General features: G+C 46.8%; 4 protein-coding genes across 4 annotated transcripts in view; all 4 read right to left on the bottom strand.

Moving 5' to 3' along the window:
- SPPG_09317 (dynein beta chain, flagellar outer arm) overlaps positions 1-4,923 on the bottom strand; it is a gene marked incomplete at its 3' end in the record, with an annotated part of 6,245 nt that extends 1,322 nt beyond the window's left edge. The window contains exons 1-6 of the mRNA XM_016757476.1: positions 4,556-4,923; positions 4,138-4,495; positions 3,752-4,079; positions 2,739-3,691; positions 1,758-2,679; positions 19-1,694 (exon numbers count right to left, since the gene is read on the bottom strand). Of these exons, the coding sequence (XP_016606911.1) occupies positions 19-1,694; positions 1,758-2,679; positions 2,739-3,691; positions 3,752-4,079; positions 4,138-4,495; positions 4,556-4,746 (4,428 nt within the window). The 5' untranslated portion in view covers positions 4,747-4,923. The remainder of the gene's footprint in view (positions 1-18; positions 1,695-1,757; positions 2,680-2,738; positions 3,692-3,751; positions 4,080-4,137; positions 4,496-4,555) is intronic.
- Positions 4,924-5,273: 350 nt separating this feature from the next.
- SPPG_05839 (uncharacterized protein) lies at positions 5,274-7,744 on the bottom strand. Its single transcript, XM_016754048.1, has 7 exons — positions 7,457-7,744; positions 7,093-7,354; positions 6,960-7,026; positions 6,517-6,882; positions 5,957-6,448; positions 5,582-5,893; positions 5,274-5,520 (listed from the first exon to the last, which is right to left on the bottom strand). Exons 1-7 carry the CDS (start codon positions 7,684-7,686, stop codon positions 5,459-5,461), a joined length of 1,791 nt encoding a protein of 596 aa, XP_016606912.1. The 5' UTR covers positions 7,687-7,744; the 3' UTR covers positions 5,274-5,458.
- Positions 7,745-8,360: 616 nt separating this feature from the next.
- On the bottom strand, positions 8,361-13,003 carry SPPG_05840 (uncharacterized protein; the record flags this gene model as incomplete). The annotated part of the gene is made up of 11 exons (XM_016754049.1): positions 8,361-8,628; positions 8,717-9,047; positions 9,114-9,503; positions 9,579-9,802; positions 9,867-10,134; positions 10,211-10,319; positions 10,387-10,509; positions 10,567-11,050; positions 11,128-11,513; positions 11,586-11,873; positions 11,959-13,003. 11 exons carry the CDS (start codon positions 13,001-13,003, stop codon positions 8,365-8,367), a joined length of 3,912 nt encoding a protein of 1,303 aa, XP_016606913.1. The 3' UTR covers positions 8,361-8,364.
- A 242-nt stretch (positions 13,004-13,245) lies between these two features.
- Positions 13,246-13,689, bottom strand: SPPG_09318 (uncharacterized protein; the record flags this gene model as incomplete). The annotated part of the gene is made up of 1 exon (XM_016757477.1): positions 13,246-13,689. The coding sequence occupies one exon, from the start codon at positions 13,687-13,689 to the stop codon at positions 13,246-13,248; it is 444 nt and encodes a 147-aa protein (XP_016606914.1).
- Positions 13,690-13,832: the final 143 nt, after the last annotated feature.

Here is a 13,832-nt window from a genome sequence, read left to right on the forward strand (position 1 = left end):
TAGTCGCCCCGGTCCCACCATCACTTTAACATCGTCTTCGAATTTGTGCAATTGAAGGCTAAGCAAATCCTGGAATTTCATGTCCGCGGTCATAACAAACGTAACACCCGTTGTCTTCATCAGCTGTTTCCAGTGACGGTCCCTGATAGCGCTGCTACGGAGCTCTCCGACCGCTCTCAACGAGGTTATCATGTCTTTGACCATCTGATCAAGGCCGGAATAAACATCCCAGGCCTTGATCTCTTTATCCATTCTTCGAAGCTCTTTGGTAAGGTCACGACAGCGCGTTTCCATTGCATCAGTGTCGATGGCGGTCCAAAGCGTGGTCCGCCACTCTTCAAACATGAGAGTCACGAGGGAAACAACGTCCCAAACAGACTTGAGCATCCCAATATCCCGACGGCAGTCGCCCAGTTGACGGTAAGTGGGTACATTAAGCTCAAACAATTCGCAAGAGTTCTTTAGAGCTTTAGCTTCGTTCTCCATTGCCAACACGTCCATGTGGACAATATCAATGAGTTCATACGCTCGTTCTTGTCCAACATCAAACTTGAATGGCGCCTTTTTGCGGAATTCCTCTCTGAAATTATGGTTGCGGACTTCGAACTTGTTGCATTTTTGCTGCAATATGTCCACCTCCTTTGCCTGCAAGGGGGCGACGTGGTCCTTGATGGAGACGGAGAGCTTTTTGACTTCAGACCATTCTTCGGGAAGGTCGTTCAACAGCTTGTGAGTCTCCTCCGGCATTTCTACGCCAAACTGCCGTAAGAAGTTGATGGTCTTACGAAGCGGCTCAAACATTCCATCAATGCTTAAAGTACGATGTTTAATCGCGTGCAAAAGTCCCATAGCAGACACAAGTGCGTCGTAGTCTCCTTCTTTAATTTCCCGCTGGAGCCCCTTTTTGTTGATCTTAACAAACTCGTTGAGCTCGTTCAAGCTCGAGATGGCATCGTCTTGAAGATGTTTGGTCAAAGTGTAACTCCACTTTTTAACCACCACGTTCAGGGCTTGCTTAAGCGGTCGAGCATCAATGCGGAACCATCCTTGGAAAATCACTTCTGGTTCAATCCCCATGACCTGTTTATGCAGAGACTCAAACTTGCGAATTTCGTTTTCAAACTTTTCGAGCTTGCTGGGATGCTCTGGTTCGGCAGCTTTTTCCTCATTTTGGGATTCATCATCCCCTGTTTTTTCTGATGTCTGGAGGAACTGTTTCATGTATTCTTGGCGATTCTCGGTCCATAGCCAGGTAAATTGATCATATCCATCCTTGTAGACAACACTCTGTTCCATGATCTCTCTCACATGTTCCAGAATCAAAGTGCGCAAACGGATCAAGGTTTGATCACGACGCATTTCACCCAGGTATGTCTCGTTTTCCATGTTCATCTGAGCAAGCTGGCGTGCACGGAAATCATCTTGATCAGAATCTGAGGCGTAGTCTTCATCGCTGTGAACGTCGCTGTCAGAAACGCCATGCCCCGCTCCTTCAGATGCCTCGTTTGTACCGTTTCCAAGAGCTGCTCCATTAGCAGCGTCTGGAGTGGCTGGAACAGTAGGTAGGTGTCCTTCACCAGGTCCGGCAACAGGCTCTACATCCTTGGCAGGGGCAACGCGGCCCATCAGAGAGGCACAATCGTAAATGTCTTCTAGAAGGTCGTTGATAATATAGGCCAGACTGTCCTCCGCATCTGAAAATTTCACAAACTTTGTGAGCTCCAAAACAAATGGACTACTTCCAACTTGGTTCTCACCTTCGTCCATGTTCGGTGTAAACACCAAACTCTCACCCTGAAGCTCCAATTTCGCCTCCAAAAGTGGTCCTAATTCACCGAGTCTCTCCGATTCCATATTCTGAGTGATGTATTCCAGACTGGTTTTGAGCGTCTTCCAGAAGCCTTCCTTGACTTGCCCATCAATAAACTCCTGGTACCGAATCCATTCCTCAGACTCTTCATTGGCATGAACAACTTCTCTCGTTTGGGCAAGTAGTCCGTGGATGGATTGACCATCCCGCTTAATGGAATCGTAAACAGTCGATAACCGGGAGTCCTTCTCCTCCAAATTCAATAGCTTCTTTCCATCTTTGCGCTCAACCAGCGGATTGGCGCTCCAACCTTTCATAATCTTTTGAATTTGGTTCAGATTGTTCTTCATCAACTGGAGAACAGAGGAAAGATCTCCAACAGAGGTGCCAATTTGTCCAATGTAAGATTCAATATCGCCAGACGTCCAATTGAGCGTCGTAAGGGCGTGCTCAATTTGCCCATCAATTTGCCGAATCCGCTCTTCAATAAGCGGTCTCTCCACCTCCAAGACCCCGGTGCGTATACCATTGTAAGATTTGGTAATGTGGTCAAGTTGGAAGATGTACTTTCGGAAAACATCCGATTTGGAGTAGACTGCTACGGCAGCTGGTGGGGGCTGCACGGTAAGTGCCTCAAAGTATCGAACTTCTCGGAGAAGGGCAACGACTTTGGGATCAAAATTAACCTTCAGCAGCCCGTCTTCGCGGACGAGCAGTGGTTTTTGAAGGTTGGTTTCTGACTCGTCGGTGATGGTATCGCTCCAGCGGGTGAAGATGCTACGCTCATAGTTTTCGAGGGTCTCATACAAGCTCTCGTACTTGGTTTTGACGAGGTTGGCATCTTCAGTGTTCATAGCACTGTGATTAAACTACAAAGAGACGACCGTTAGATATACGCTTAATCTTGAACAATCAAACCAGTACGTACGCTTTTCAGTTTCTCCATTGCTTTGGTGATACGGTCTTTCAACTCATGGACCCAGGCAACGGCACCCGTAACAGGGGCCATATTGTAGTGGATTGGAGGCTGGCTCTTATACTTGTTGAAAATTGCAGCCACATCGTCCAAATCATCCGAGTACATATTCAACAAAGCAAAATACTTTTTCTCAAAGTCTTGCTGAATGACTGGACGACTAAGCAAACCGGCAAAAGATTCGAGCAGCCGGAAGCAGGAGTTCAGACCAGAGCAGTCATCAAAACTCTGGCTGAGGATGGTACCCAAGCGACGATCAAGGTCTGCAATCTTTGCATGAAAATGGCCCAAGTCGATTTCAAACTCGTTCAGGTTGAGATCCAGGACATCATACTTGAGTTTACTAAATGCCCCTAATGCCGATGTAAACTCTGTAAAAATCTGCGCAACCTGCGAACTTAGAATCTTTCCTTTCGTCCCTCCTATTTCGATTTTCTCCAGTCGGTTGAACTCGATGATTGTGTCAAATAGCTCCACAATCTGCTGAACGCGCCCCAAGAACTTGTCAAGTCTCGCAAATACAAGCTTGATATCAAAATTCCATGGCCGCTTTGTTTCTGCTGTCTGTGCCTTGTATTCGTAGTACGTCTGCTTAAACACATCGCAGACGCGAATAACAACCTTGAGTCGTTCCGCAGCTTCTTCAGGCTCTGAGCTGAAAAGCTCGGAAGGTTGGATGAAGTTACGGGCTTGCTCTATGATGTCATTACAAATTTCTTGGAGGACGACGGTGAGACGGGGAGGAGTGTTATAGTACTTGGAATGCCTCCAGATGAGCACGAGGGTATGCATCATGCCAGGGAATACTTGAGCAAGCTCTACAAAGTCGTTGACCGAATTCAGTCGTTCTACTGCAGGTCGCAAGGCACGGAGATAGGTAGTAATGTCATTTGCCTCATCCAGCGCTGTTAATTATCATGTGAGATTGTGATAAAGATTATTCCACTAAAAGAGAGGCAACATACCAGCGACGACTTCATCAAAAATCATCTTAAAAGCCGGGTAGTAAGTGCTTTTGCTGACTTCTAGCAGCTTTGAGATCTTTTGGATTTTCTCATCAGTCAGTTGCTGATAAATAGATTTCAGATTGGCCGCTTTGGCTGCCCAAAAGTCAATCTCCACCATAGGGCCTGGATTCAACCCTTCTTCAAGAGGTGCAGCGGAGCTGCTTTTGATCACCTCCTTAATCTGATGTGTCCAGTCAATTACTGCAGATTCCAAGGTGTGCAGGACACTCCGATCAACATCCGTGGTCAGACGTGCTCCATGCGGAAGGGGAAGCATTGTTTTGCCCTATAACAGTGAAGTTCTAGCAAGCAACATATACGAAGAACCTGAACGCCCTATCTACCTTCGATTTGCCTGAGATGACATAGACAGCCCCATTGAGTTGATGGAAGTGGCGCAAGACATCATTTGCAACGACTTCCGGCCAAGATTCCAAGTTCTTAGGGTTGGTTAAAAGTGGCAAGTAAACCTCTTCGAGTAACACCGAGAGAAACTCCAAAGGGTTGGCTGACAGATCCCCCATGGTGAGTTCCGTGTCCAATTTCTCCGTGATAGGTGCTCCCACGTTGTGTTTCAAAAAATACACAGACTTCTTTTTAAGAGATCCTGGGAAAGCAATGGCTGGGAAGAGATCTTCCTTTTGTGTAAGATAGAAGAGAATAGTACTGTAGTCCTTGTCAAGGAAATCCACGATGGTTTGCCTAAATATCGCACCATCAGCGAGTGCAAAGTCCTGTAAATTCATAAATGGTAGCACTTACACATTTTCCGGTGTCATGAGCATCTTCTTCCATTTGTCATTCTTGACTTTCAATGCTGTGCAAACCTTCTCTTCAAACCATGCAACACGCCCATCGATATGCACGACAGGTGCAGCAGCATCGTCAGCATCTGCATCCTTCCCTTTCTTTCCAGGGGTAGTAGGTTTTGTGGCCGTGTCTTCCGCCGGCATGACGGACGTGGCGGAACGGCGTAAAGGTCAAACTAACGTGATAATCTCCGTATTTGTCGTTGTCGGGAATGTAGGCTATAAAATTGGATGTCTACAACTGGATGGACCAGCATCCACCGTAACAAGTCGTGGGGGCAGATATCGTCCGGCGATCTGCAACAGATGGAGGATGAAGAGTTGAATAGAGGACGGGGAGACACGTACTCCGGTATCCCAGCTTGGGATGTGGTAATCAACGCAGCAAGTCCGACGCGTTCAGATCATGCTTACTAGATGATGCCGCTAACTTTCGACTTTGGGGCTATAAGCGCACTTTACCACCCTTTCATGACTTGGAACTTGTTGGAGCTGGAGGTAAGAATTTCCACGTTTGTTTGTAAAAGCTGCTCTCCGATCCATGCTCAGCTGCCACAAAAGGGCCGTACTTTTGTCAGTGGTCGGAGCCATTTCCAGACAAGGGACGAGTTATTTTTGCTGCACACGCTACTTCAAATTCCTTACGCACAGCTTTTGAATGAGTAGTTGCACTTGTTATTCTATGATTTGTATTGCCATGTATAATTGCTTTATCTTAACGGACGCTTTAGAAAACTCCACAGCAAAGGTCCCTTCGTACATAAAATTGAGATTTTATACATATAGTGCATTCCGAAAATTAAACGTAAGGGGTGCTCGGCACTATTGTAAAGAATTGCCAAATAAAGGTCTAAACTCAAACCCGAATCTCATCTTCTCTGTCTACATCCTTTCCTGTTGATGGGGCACCAGCAGCAACTGTTGATGGAAATACATCAGATACAATATCAGCCTTAAAAAGGAACCAATGTCGTCGCACCTTTATCATCGGGCAAAGGTAGATTCTTCATTGCCAGCAGGCATCCAAATATTGGTATCAACACACAGAGCGACACAATATTGATTCTCTTTGTAACATATGTGTAAGCATCGCTAATACCGGGATATTCTGCCAAAGATTCGCGGGCGAAAGTGACGTCCCCAAGGATCTCTGATAGCGCATCTGCAGGAATCCCATTGGCGGCAAGTTGGTTTGGCATCATGTTGGTCCACATAGATCCTGCAATGGCGCTGCCGATGGCGCCTCCGATTGCCGCGATACTGAGATATATGCCTGTAACGATACCAACATCTAAATTTGCAATGGTGAGCCAAAACATTGAACGGACAGGTTCAGCGGTAACGAAGCACCAACCTTGATGAGGGACAGCGGCCTGCGCTCCAACCTGCGTGGCACAGGTAATCATCCCAGCACCTAACCCAGCCAGAATTTGCGAAAAGACAATTTCGACCGCTGCGTTCTCGGGACCTCTGAAGTTCACCATCAAACCGTTGCCAATCATATTGATTGCGACGCCAATATATGCCCAAATGAGAAATCGTTTATGGAACTTCATGACAAGACCGAGAAGAATGGATGACCCCACAGAGGCAAACATCCAGCCGTTCGTGATCCATTGCGCCTTGTCAAAGTCAATTCCACGAGTGAGGTAGAGATAGGACGTCAGATATGAGTTGTACAGGAACCACGACATGAAGATGAAGAAGACAGATAGGAGACCGCCAAGGACGGTACGGTTTTTGATCATTCGAACAGGAACGATGGGGTATGTGGCAAAGTACTTTTCCCAAAAGATGAGTAGTACGTGCAGAACGACACCAGAAACGATCATTGCAATAACGGATCCTACGGAAATCATATTACGGTTAGACACCGGGGGCAAGCATGCAAAAATCAAGTGACTCCAAGCATACCACTTCTCCATCCGTCGTCGTAAGATGTCGCTCGTAGCAGCGGGAACAGTATCAAAGACCATGCACCGGCAAGCAGAAGCACACCGACGAGATCCATTCCCATAACCAACTCCATAACAAAATTCTTATTCCATTGGATAGCCGGTCGGACTTTGCCGAGTTTTTTTGCTTTGTGCTCAGCATGCCACAGTCCACCGATGACCAGAGCTGATACGACGGGCATGAGGATGATCATTATACCCATGGTCCAGCGCCAGTTGTCGGGAAGGAAGGCAACAGCATAGATGGGTCCAACCCAGGCGTTGATGATGAAGGGAAAGTCGGGGAGAGATGATAGAAAACCGCGATTGGCAAGTGTAGTGGTATCTGGAAAGCATCGTTGAATGAGTCAATACTTAAATGCCCTGACAGGTGTACGGACATCCGACAAAAAGATAGCTTACCAGCGATGATCAGCTGTTGCATCATGTAGATACCGGATGTTCCGATGCTATACAAAACAGATGCTCCCTGTATCCAGCAGAAAATATAAGCAAAGCGAGATTACAGCAGGAATCGGCGGGCAATTTAACTCACCGCAAATCCTGAATAGTTTGTTACAAGACACATTGTAATGTATCCCACGATATAGCACACCAGACTAAAAATATAGGCTTCCATACGTCCGAATGTATCGGCAAGTTTGACGATGGGGAACTTGGATACAGCGTTGATAATTTGGTTGATGATTGGAAGGACGGTTAGCATGGAGTGGGCGGAGAAGGAACTTGTGATAAAAGGCTCGAGTGTCCAGAATGATTGTCCGTCAAGACTGGAGATGTATGCAACTAATAAAAGACTACAACAGCGGAGAGACATGAGCTATGGGCAATACACAGCCAAAACAGCCCATATTGTGACTGTGTTGGTCGCGCTGTATTTTCAGCAGAAAATCTCTTACCCAATGTACATGACCCAAAAGTCTACCTTGCCAAAGGCGGTCTTGATGGCCTCTACATTTTTGACACCAGCTTGCGTGGGCACTGGTTCACTGGATGTCGAATCCGTGTCAACCATGACTTTGGAGGGTGCATGTTGAAGAGTTGCTTCCGACATGCTTGCAGACAGCAAAGGCTCAAGACTGGAGCGAGGACTGGGAGCTTGAACTTGGGAGGACCGAGGGTATCTCATCAACTGACCATGTATTTATAAAGGATTTCAAAAGTCCCCTTTTCTGGTTTGAAAAGCAAGTAAATGCTCTATTTATTAGATGGTTTATATGGTTTTTTATTTGCAACTCCCTGCTAGAGCGGGATGAAGATGAAGTCTGAGGATTGGAGAGTAACTTCCGATCACACATCTTTTTTCAATCGGAAGTCTGTCCGGTTTAAAGCTGAAATCCAGTTGGGCAACGCGTCCGAACGGAAGCCGTCCAATCCGGAATTAAATTTAAAGTTTCGCTCACAAACTTAAACCCGTAATTACATTCACGCGCTAACCTTAAATTCCGATCGCCGGAAAAGTGCCGGGGGGTTTCCTGCAAAAGAACTGCCTTCACACGGCCCCGCCCATCATCCAATGGGTTGAGTACGCCAATTTCTGAGTAAGCGTGGCGTGTAAACGGTCAGGCGGATTGTTTGAAAAGGACCAACACTTTGGAAAAAACCTGGCTGAGCAAGGGGGGCCTGGGATTTACAAGTACTGCTCCTAGGGGACCTCCCAAGGATACAGGTTATAACTTGTTTTGGGCGCTGGATAGCAAAGATTACCCGCCCGCCATTCGCACATCTATCTGTCCATCTGTCCAGGATATATAGAATATGATACATGTCCAAATTATATATGACACACTTTCTAGATTACAGTGTTCTAGCTGGTCCCTCTCATGTCTATCGTTTGCTGCTCAACCATAGCCCAATATTTTCCTTTGATTGTCATGAGTTCTGCATGCGTCCCCTGCTCCGCGACCTGGCCCTCCTCGAGAACAAAAATCTGATCAGCATGTTGCACGGTCGAAAGGCGGTGTGCGATAGCAATAGTCGTACGGCCAATGCAAGCCTTGGATAATGCATCTTGGACGAGCTTTTCGTTTTCAGAATCTAGCGCAGATGTTGCTTCATCCAAGAGGAGAATCTATAGGACAAAATTTACAAGGTTGTTATGATCGCGGTTTCCAACTTGAATTCAGAGTGATAAAAATCACGCTAAAGGTACTACTTGCCTGTGGGTCGCGAATTAATGCTCTTGCGATTGCAATCCTTTGGCGTTGTCCCCCACTTAACCTTGCACCCTTTCCCCCACAGTCTGTGTCATATCCATCTGGCAAGGACATGATAAAGTCATGCATGCCAACGTCTTTGCATACCCTAATCACATCATCCTGCGTCGCATCGTCCCGATCTGTGCCAAGAAGGATATTGAAGGCGATGGATCCTTGATAAAGCGCCGGTTCTTGGTTCACCAGTGCAATGCGATGGCGATGAGAGCGAATAGGTAGTGTAGAAATTGCTTTGGAGTCGACCAGGATTGTTCCACTTGAGGGATCATAAAAGCTGAAAATCGTCATAAATAAGGTGAGGTCTCGCAGATTTTCAATATGAACGAGGTGGCACACTCACCGCTCGATAAGGCCAAGAACAGTGCTCTTCCCACATCCGCTCCCGCCCACGAGCGCACAAAAAGATCCAGCCTCAACCCGTAAACTTAGCCCTTTTAGCACCTCGGTGTCGGGGTTGGTGGGGTAGCTGAACCGTACATCATTTAGCTCGACACTACCAGCTCCTGCCACTTCGTTATAGAGTGAATTGCTTGTGTCAGATTCGGTGTCAATTTTTGGCCGCATGTCCAGTATACGAAAGATGTTGACCGCTGCGAGCTTGGCTTTGGTGATATCAGGAGCCAATGAAAACATTTGACCACACGTTTGTGCGCTGAAGAGAAGTGCCGGTAGGACGACAAAGAGCTGTTTTGAAGTTGCTTCCCCTTGACTAACGAGCCGTGAACCCCACCTTTAAATACGGTTGTCTGGTTAATCAATGAGGACTTGCAGTATACGGAATATCAGAGTTTCATTAACTCATTACCAGTATGCAAGTCCATAGAGAAGGTAGGAAACCGTATATGCGAATGCCAGCCAAAAGTTCCCCTTCATAATGGTGCGCAAACACCCTGCATAAGCTTCGCGCAACAGTGAACGGTATTGGCGAAGGACATCCGCCTCCCTTCCGAGGGCTGCCACAGTTTGAATGGCTCCGACAGCTTCACTTGCAATGGCAGACGATCGGACATATGCTGTTTGGTGCAGTTCCTAATGGAGTCCAAGTTTGATTAAGAAAGGTAACACTTGCTCGTTCACCGGAATGGAAACGCACATAGAAATCCTCCACGATTTTCACCCGAAGATACCCAGCACACAACATCACCGGAACAGCCGTAAGAATCACAATTGCAATCTTCCATGACACAACGAGTGCCAGCACGACAGAAATAATCATATTCGTGCTAATGGAACAGACAGTGCCAATAACAACGCCAGTAAGGCCGCTAAAATGGTTGCCATCCGAGTCGAGGGTGGCAGTGATGGTGCTGGGCGAGGTTTCCGCTGATTCAAAGAACTCGATATCCTGACGAAGCAGATTGCTGGTAGAAGGTTTGTCAGGGTTGGAAAACACACCGCTGGTGGTTAAAGTTTAAGAGCATTGTAAGAATATCGTACCGAATTACTTTGGCTCGCACGCGATGTACCATAGTTTCCGAGACCCAACCGAACGCAGCTCCACTAACAAAGTAGGCAACAAACTGTGCAACGCCGAAGACGAGAAACACTGGGATACAGAAAAGAAGAGTTTCGTAAAAACCCCATCATAGACTTATGCGTGACAGAAAGCTTACGAGCACTATAAAACTTTGCTCGACTGAGAACATGATCGGGATCTCCGTCCAAGCTCAAAGAATCAACCAAGTTTGCAAACAACACTGCTTCCACTGACGAGGCGCTCCCAATAATTACGGATGCTAAGTGTAGAGGGTTAGAACGCAACACTACAGAGGATTAGGAAAGAGTAACATTACCCAGAAGGCCAATGATGATCCACTTTGTTTCGGGACTGCTCATCCTCGCCACACGTCGCATTAGCTTTGAGGTACCAATACGCCCAATCTTGTTTCCCAATCCTGGTTGATTTGCTTCTTTGTCTACTTCCAAGATCTTGCAATCAGTTTCATCTGGCTCTTTTACAACGGTAATCTCATCCGTGCTTGCTGATGCTTCGAATGTGTGGAGAATTTTATTGATAGAAAGGTCCCCATCATCGTTCAAGCCGGAGGCTGAAAAAGACTGAGCCTGCACAAGGTCATAGTATGCTCCCTGACGGCGCATAAGCTCATTATGCGTTCCTTGTTCCACAATTTTGCCGTTAGACATGACCATAATGTTATCCGCATTCTTCACTGTCGCCAGGCGGTGTGCAACAACGACTGTTGTCCTTTGCTTTGAAACACGATCTAGTGCCTGCTGGACCAGTCTTTCACTGCGAGAGTCGAGTGCAGATGTTGCCTTGTCAGAGTTGGAATAGTTGTTTTGATTAAATGTGAAGAGAAAGTGAATTCCCCCGTGGCAAACAAGATCATTACCTCATCTAATAGAAGGATTCTCGGATTGCCAACCACTGCCCTAGCGATAGCAATCCTCTGCTTTTGCCCTCCACTTAACCCAGCTCCTCCTTCGCCGACAATCGTCTGGTAGCCTTGGGGTAATCCCTTGATGAACTCGTCCACATTCGCAATTTTTGCTGCTTCCAAACACATTTTTTCCTTGAATTCTGCAGATGCATTTGCAAAGGGTGTATTTATGAGTCCGTGCCCAATGTTGTCAAGAATCGACGCTTGGAAGAGCGTGGGGGTTTGCATCACGACTCCCATGTGGCGGCGGACACTGTGAACGTTCAAACGTGGGAGTGGTTGATGATCAAGTAAGACAGTCCCGTTAACAGGATCGTAAAACCTTTGTAAAAGGGATACTAATGGGATGAACGAACTCGGTGATGAGTATCATGATCCCAATCAAAGACCAAGCGAAACGATGTACAGACCAATGGTTGACTTTCCCGAACCCGAAGCCCCTACAATAGCAGTAATCTTTCCAGGTGGTATTTTCATCGAGACACCATCCAACACGGTAACGTCTGGCCGACTTGGATAGACAAACTTTACACTTTTCAGTTCCATCTCACCCAGACAGTCTGTCACCGGTGTGCCAGCGTTGGGCGAAGAGTCGATAGCGGGCGTTCGATCAATGGCGCTAAATAGGCGACTGCCGGCGGCCGCGGCGAAGGAAAACGTCTGAATAAATGGTGCAAATTCGCCGACTACAAGGGAACCTGTTCGATAAAGTACCCAACGTCGTCAACCACCACCTCAGCAATAAAAGGCCGCCATACAAAGGAGTTGCATTATGTAACTTACTATCCAGGACTAGAAAAATAACTGTATACACCGTTCCTGCACCCTCCACGCTGTCTCGCACAATCATTTCCGCCCCCTGCCAGAAAGCCAACGCATTCCCGCAATAAGCGACGAAAAATATGCCACCCAACATGACGGCACCGGCGACTGCTTTCTTTACCCCCCATTTTTTTCCTATATCGAGATACCCAGTGTATGCACCAGCAAGCCTGTTTTGCGAGTTAAAGGCTTGGACAACACGGATATTCGAAAACATTTCTTCCGCCAACGACCCGGCGTTGGACTGGCAGTCTGATGCACGAATTGCATATTTCTCAATGAAATTGGTGCAGAGCGTTACAACGAGAGTGAAAGCGGGGACAACACAGAGGAGTATGGCGGTCAGACGGGCGTTCTTGGCGAATCCCACTGCAAAGGCTGAGATCAAGTATGCGATGGATTGCAGGTAAAGTCCGACCTTTTCTGACGTTCCGTTTTGAATTGTCTGAATGTCGGCCGTCATACGGTTGGTAACTTCACCGGGGGTCGTTGTATCAAAGTATGCAATATCCTGACCTAATGTTGTCTTCAAGTACTCTTCCCTTAGCTTTCGAGTGATGCGCTCTCCAATCATGCTCCAGCACACTGAGCAGATGTAAGTAAAGAGGAAAAACGCAATTGTTACACCTAAGAGGATGCGGAGCTTCAAATTGACAGTGTTTTTGAAGTTGGTCGAAGCTTCTGGCGATAGCGGTTCGCCTTCTTTGATTTCTGCAAACTCGTTGATCAGTTCCCCAAAAACGATTCCCAAGATGGGAAGGGGTGGCCCGGCGGCTAGTCCAGAGAGGGTTCCTATGAGGATGAGGAAGTAGTCTGTGGCTGTCGAGTACTTGAATAAACGGAGGTAGCCGAATCGCCCAGCGCCGGAAGTATCAAGACTTTGCAGCGAGTCTTGCTGCTGTCGAACAATTTCTTGCTCGCCATTAATAGAGACTGGATTGATTTTAATATCTATTGGAGCATTGGCAGAAGGAGGAAAGGACGATGCAGATTTTGAGTCGTCCATCTTTGTCCAGGAATGGAGCTTTCCTGTATATCTGCGACAAGGTGCACCAAGTACCTACAATTCTTGTACTGGACACGCTAGAGTAAACTCATATATGATTCTGCATGAAAATGATAATGTATTGGATCGGTATAGTCATTTGTCGGGAGCCTTGGTGACGACGTCCATCTTCGGAACGTCGCTTTCAAGACGGCGACCATTCCCGAGAAAAAGAAAAAAATAAAAAATAGAAGAAAGCGACACTAAAACTTAATCGACCATCGGGAAATGCAAGGTCGAACACGGTGATAAAGTAAGCTACGACCCGATCGGGGAGCCGCGGCCAATCGCGCATCTGCGGGTTTCAATTGCCTGGCTTTTTCATACGACTTTTCATAGCACCATATTTTTTTCCTTTCCTTTCCTTGTAACGCATAGTTGTCTTTCAGAGACGGGAATGCAAAAGAAGCAGAAGGAATGAATTCATATGCAAATTCCGATGGCCAGTGGTACTTGGGGTGAAACTCAAAGTTGCGGTCGGGTTTTTTACTTCCGATGCATTTGAGATGGTTGGACAGATAGTCTTCCAAGTGCTTTCTTTTGACAAGACACGGCCATTCGGGCTTGCAGTTCCAATCAGTTTTTGTCAAACCCACACACGAACATACCCCATCTCTGCTTATAGCCAAACTTATTACCTGGTACATTAAAAAGTTGTTTGTTCAGATCCGTGGGTGTGCAATGGCATTTCAAAGACATCACCCGACATTGTACATCTTGGTTAGCCAGCCATTTTTGCCCACTGGTCGCAATTGACTTCATCTTTTCCGGATCTGCTGCGGATGCACAT

This window comes from Spizellomyces punctatus, assembly GCF_000182565.1.
Source record: "Spizellomyces punctatus DAOM BR117 chromosome Unknown supercont1.10, whole genome shotgun sequence".
NCBI lineage: Eukaryota > Fungi > Chytridiomycota > Chytridiomycetes > Spizellomycetales > Spizellomycetaceae > Spizellomyces > Spizellomyces punctatus.

What these genes read in the sequence shown, in the direction of transcription:
- SPPG_05839 (XM_016754048.1), bottom strand. Translation starts at nt 7,686, where the DNA reads ATGAGATACCCTCGGTCCTCCCAAGTTCAAGCTCCCAGTCCTCGCTCC. An exon ending in GGCCGCTGTCCCTCATCAAG is followed by an intron (nt 5,894 to 5,956) that starts GTTGGTGCTTCG and finishes TTGCAAATTTAG; the next exon opens with ATGTTGGTATCGTTACAGGC. An exon ending in ACCTTTGCCCGATGATAAAG is followed by an intron (nt 5,521 to 5,581) that starts GTGCGACGACAT and finishes TTCCATCAACAG; the next exon opens with TTGCTGCTGGTGCCCCATCA.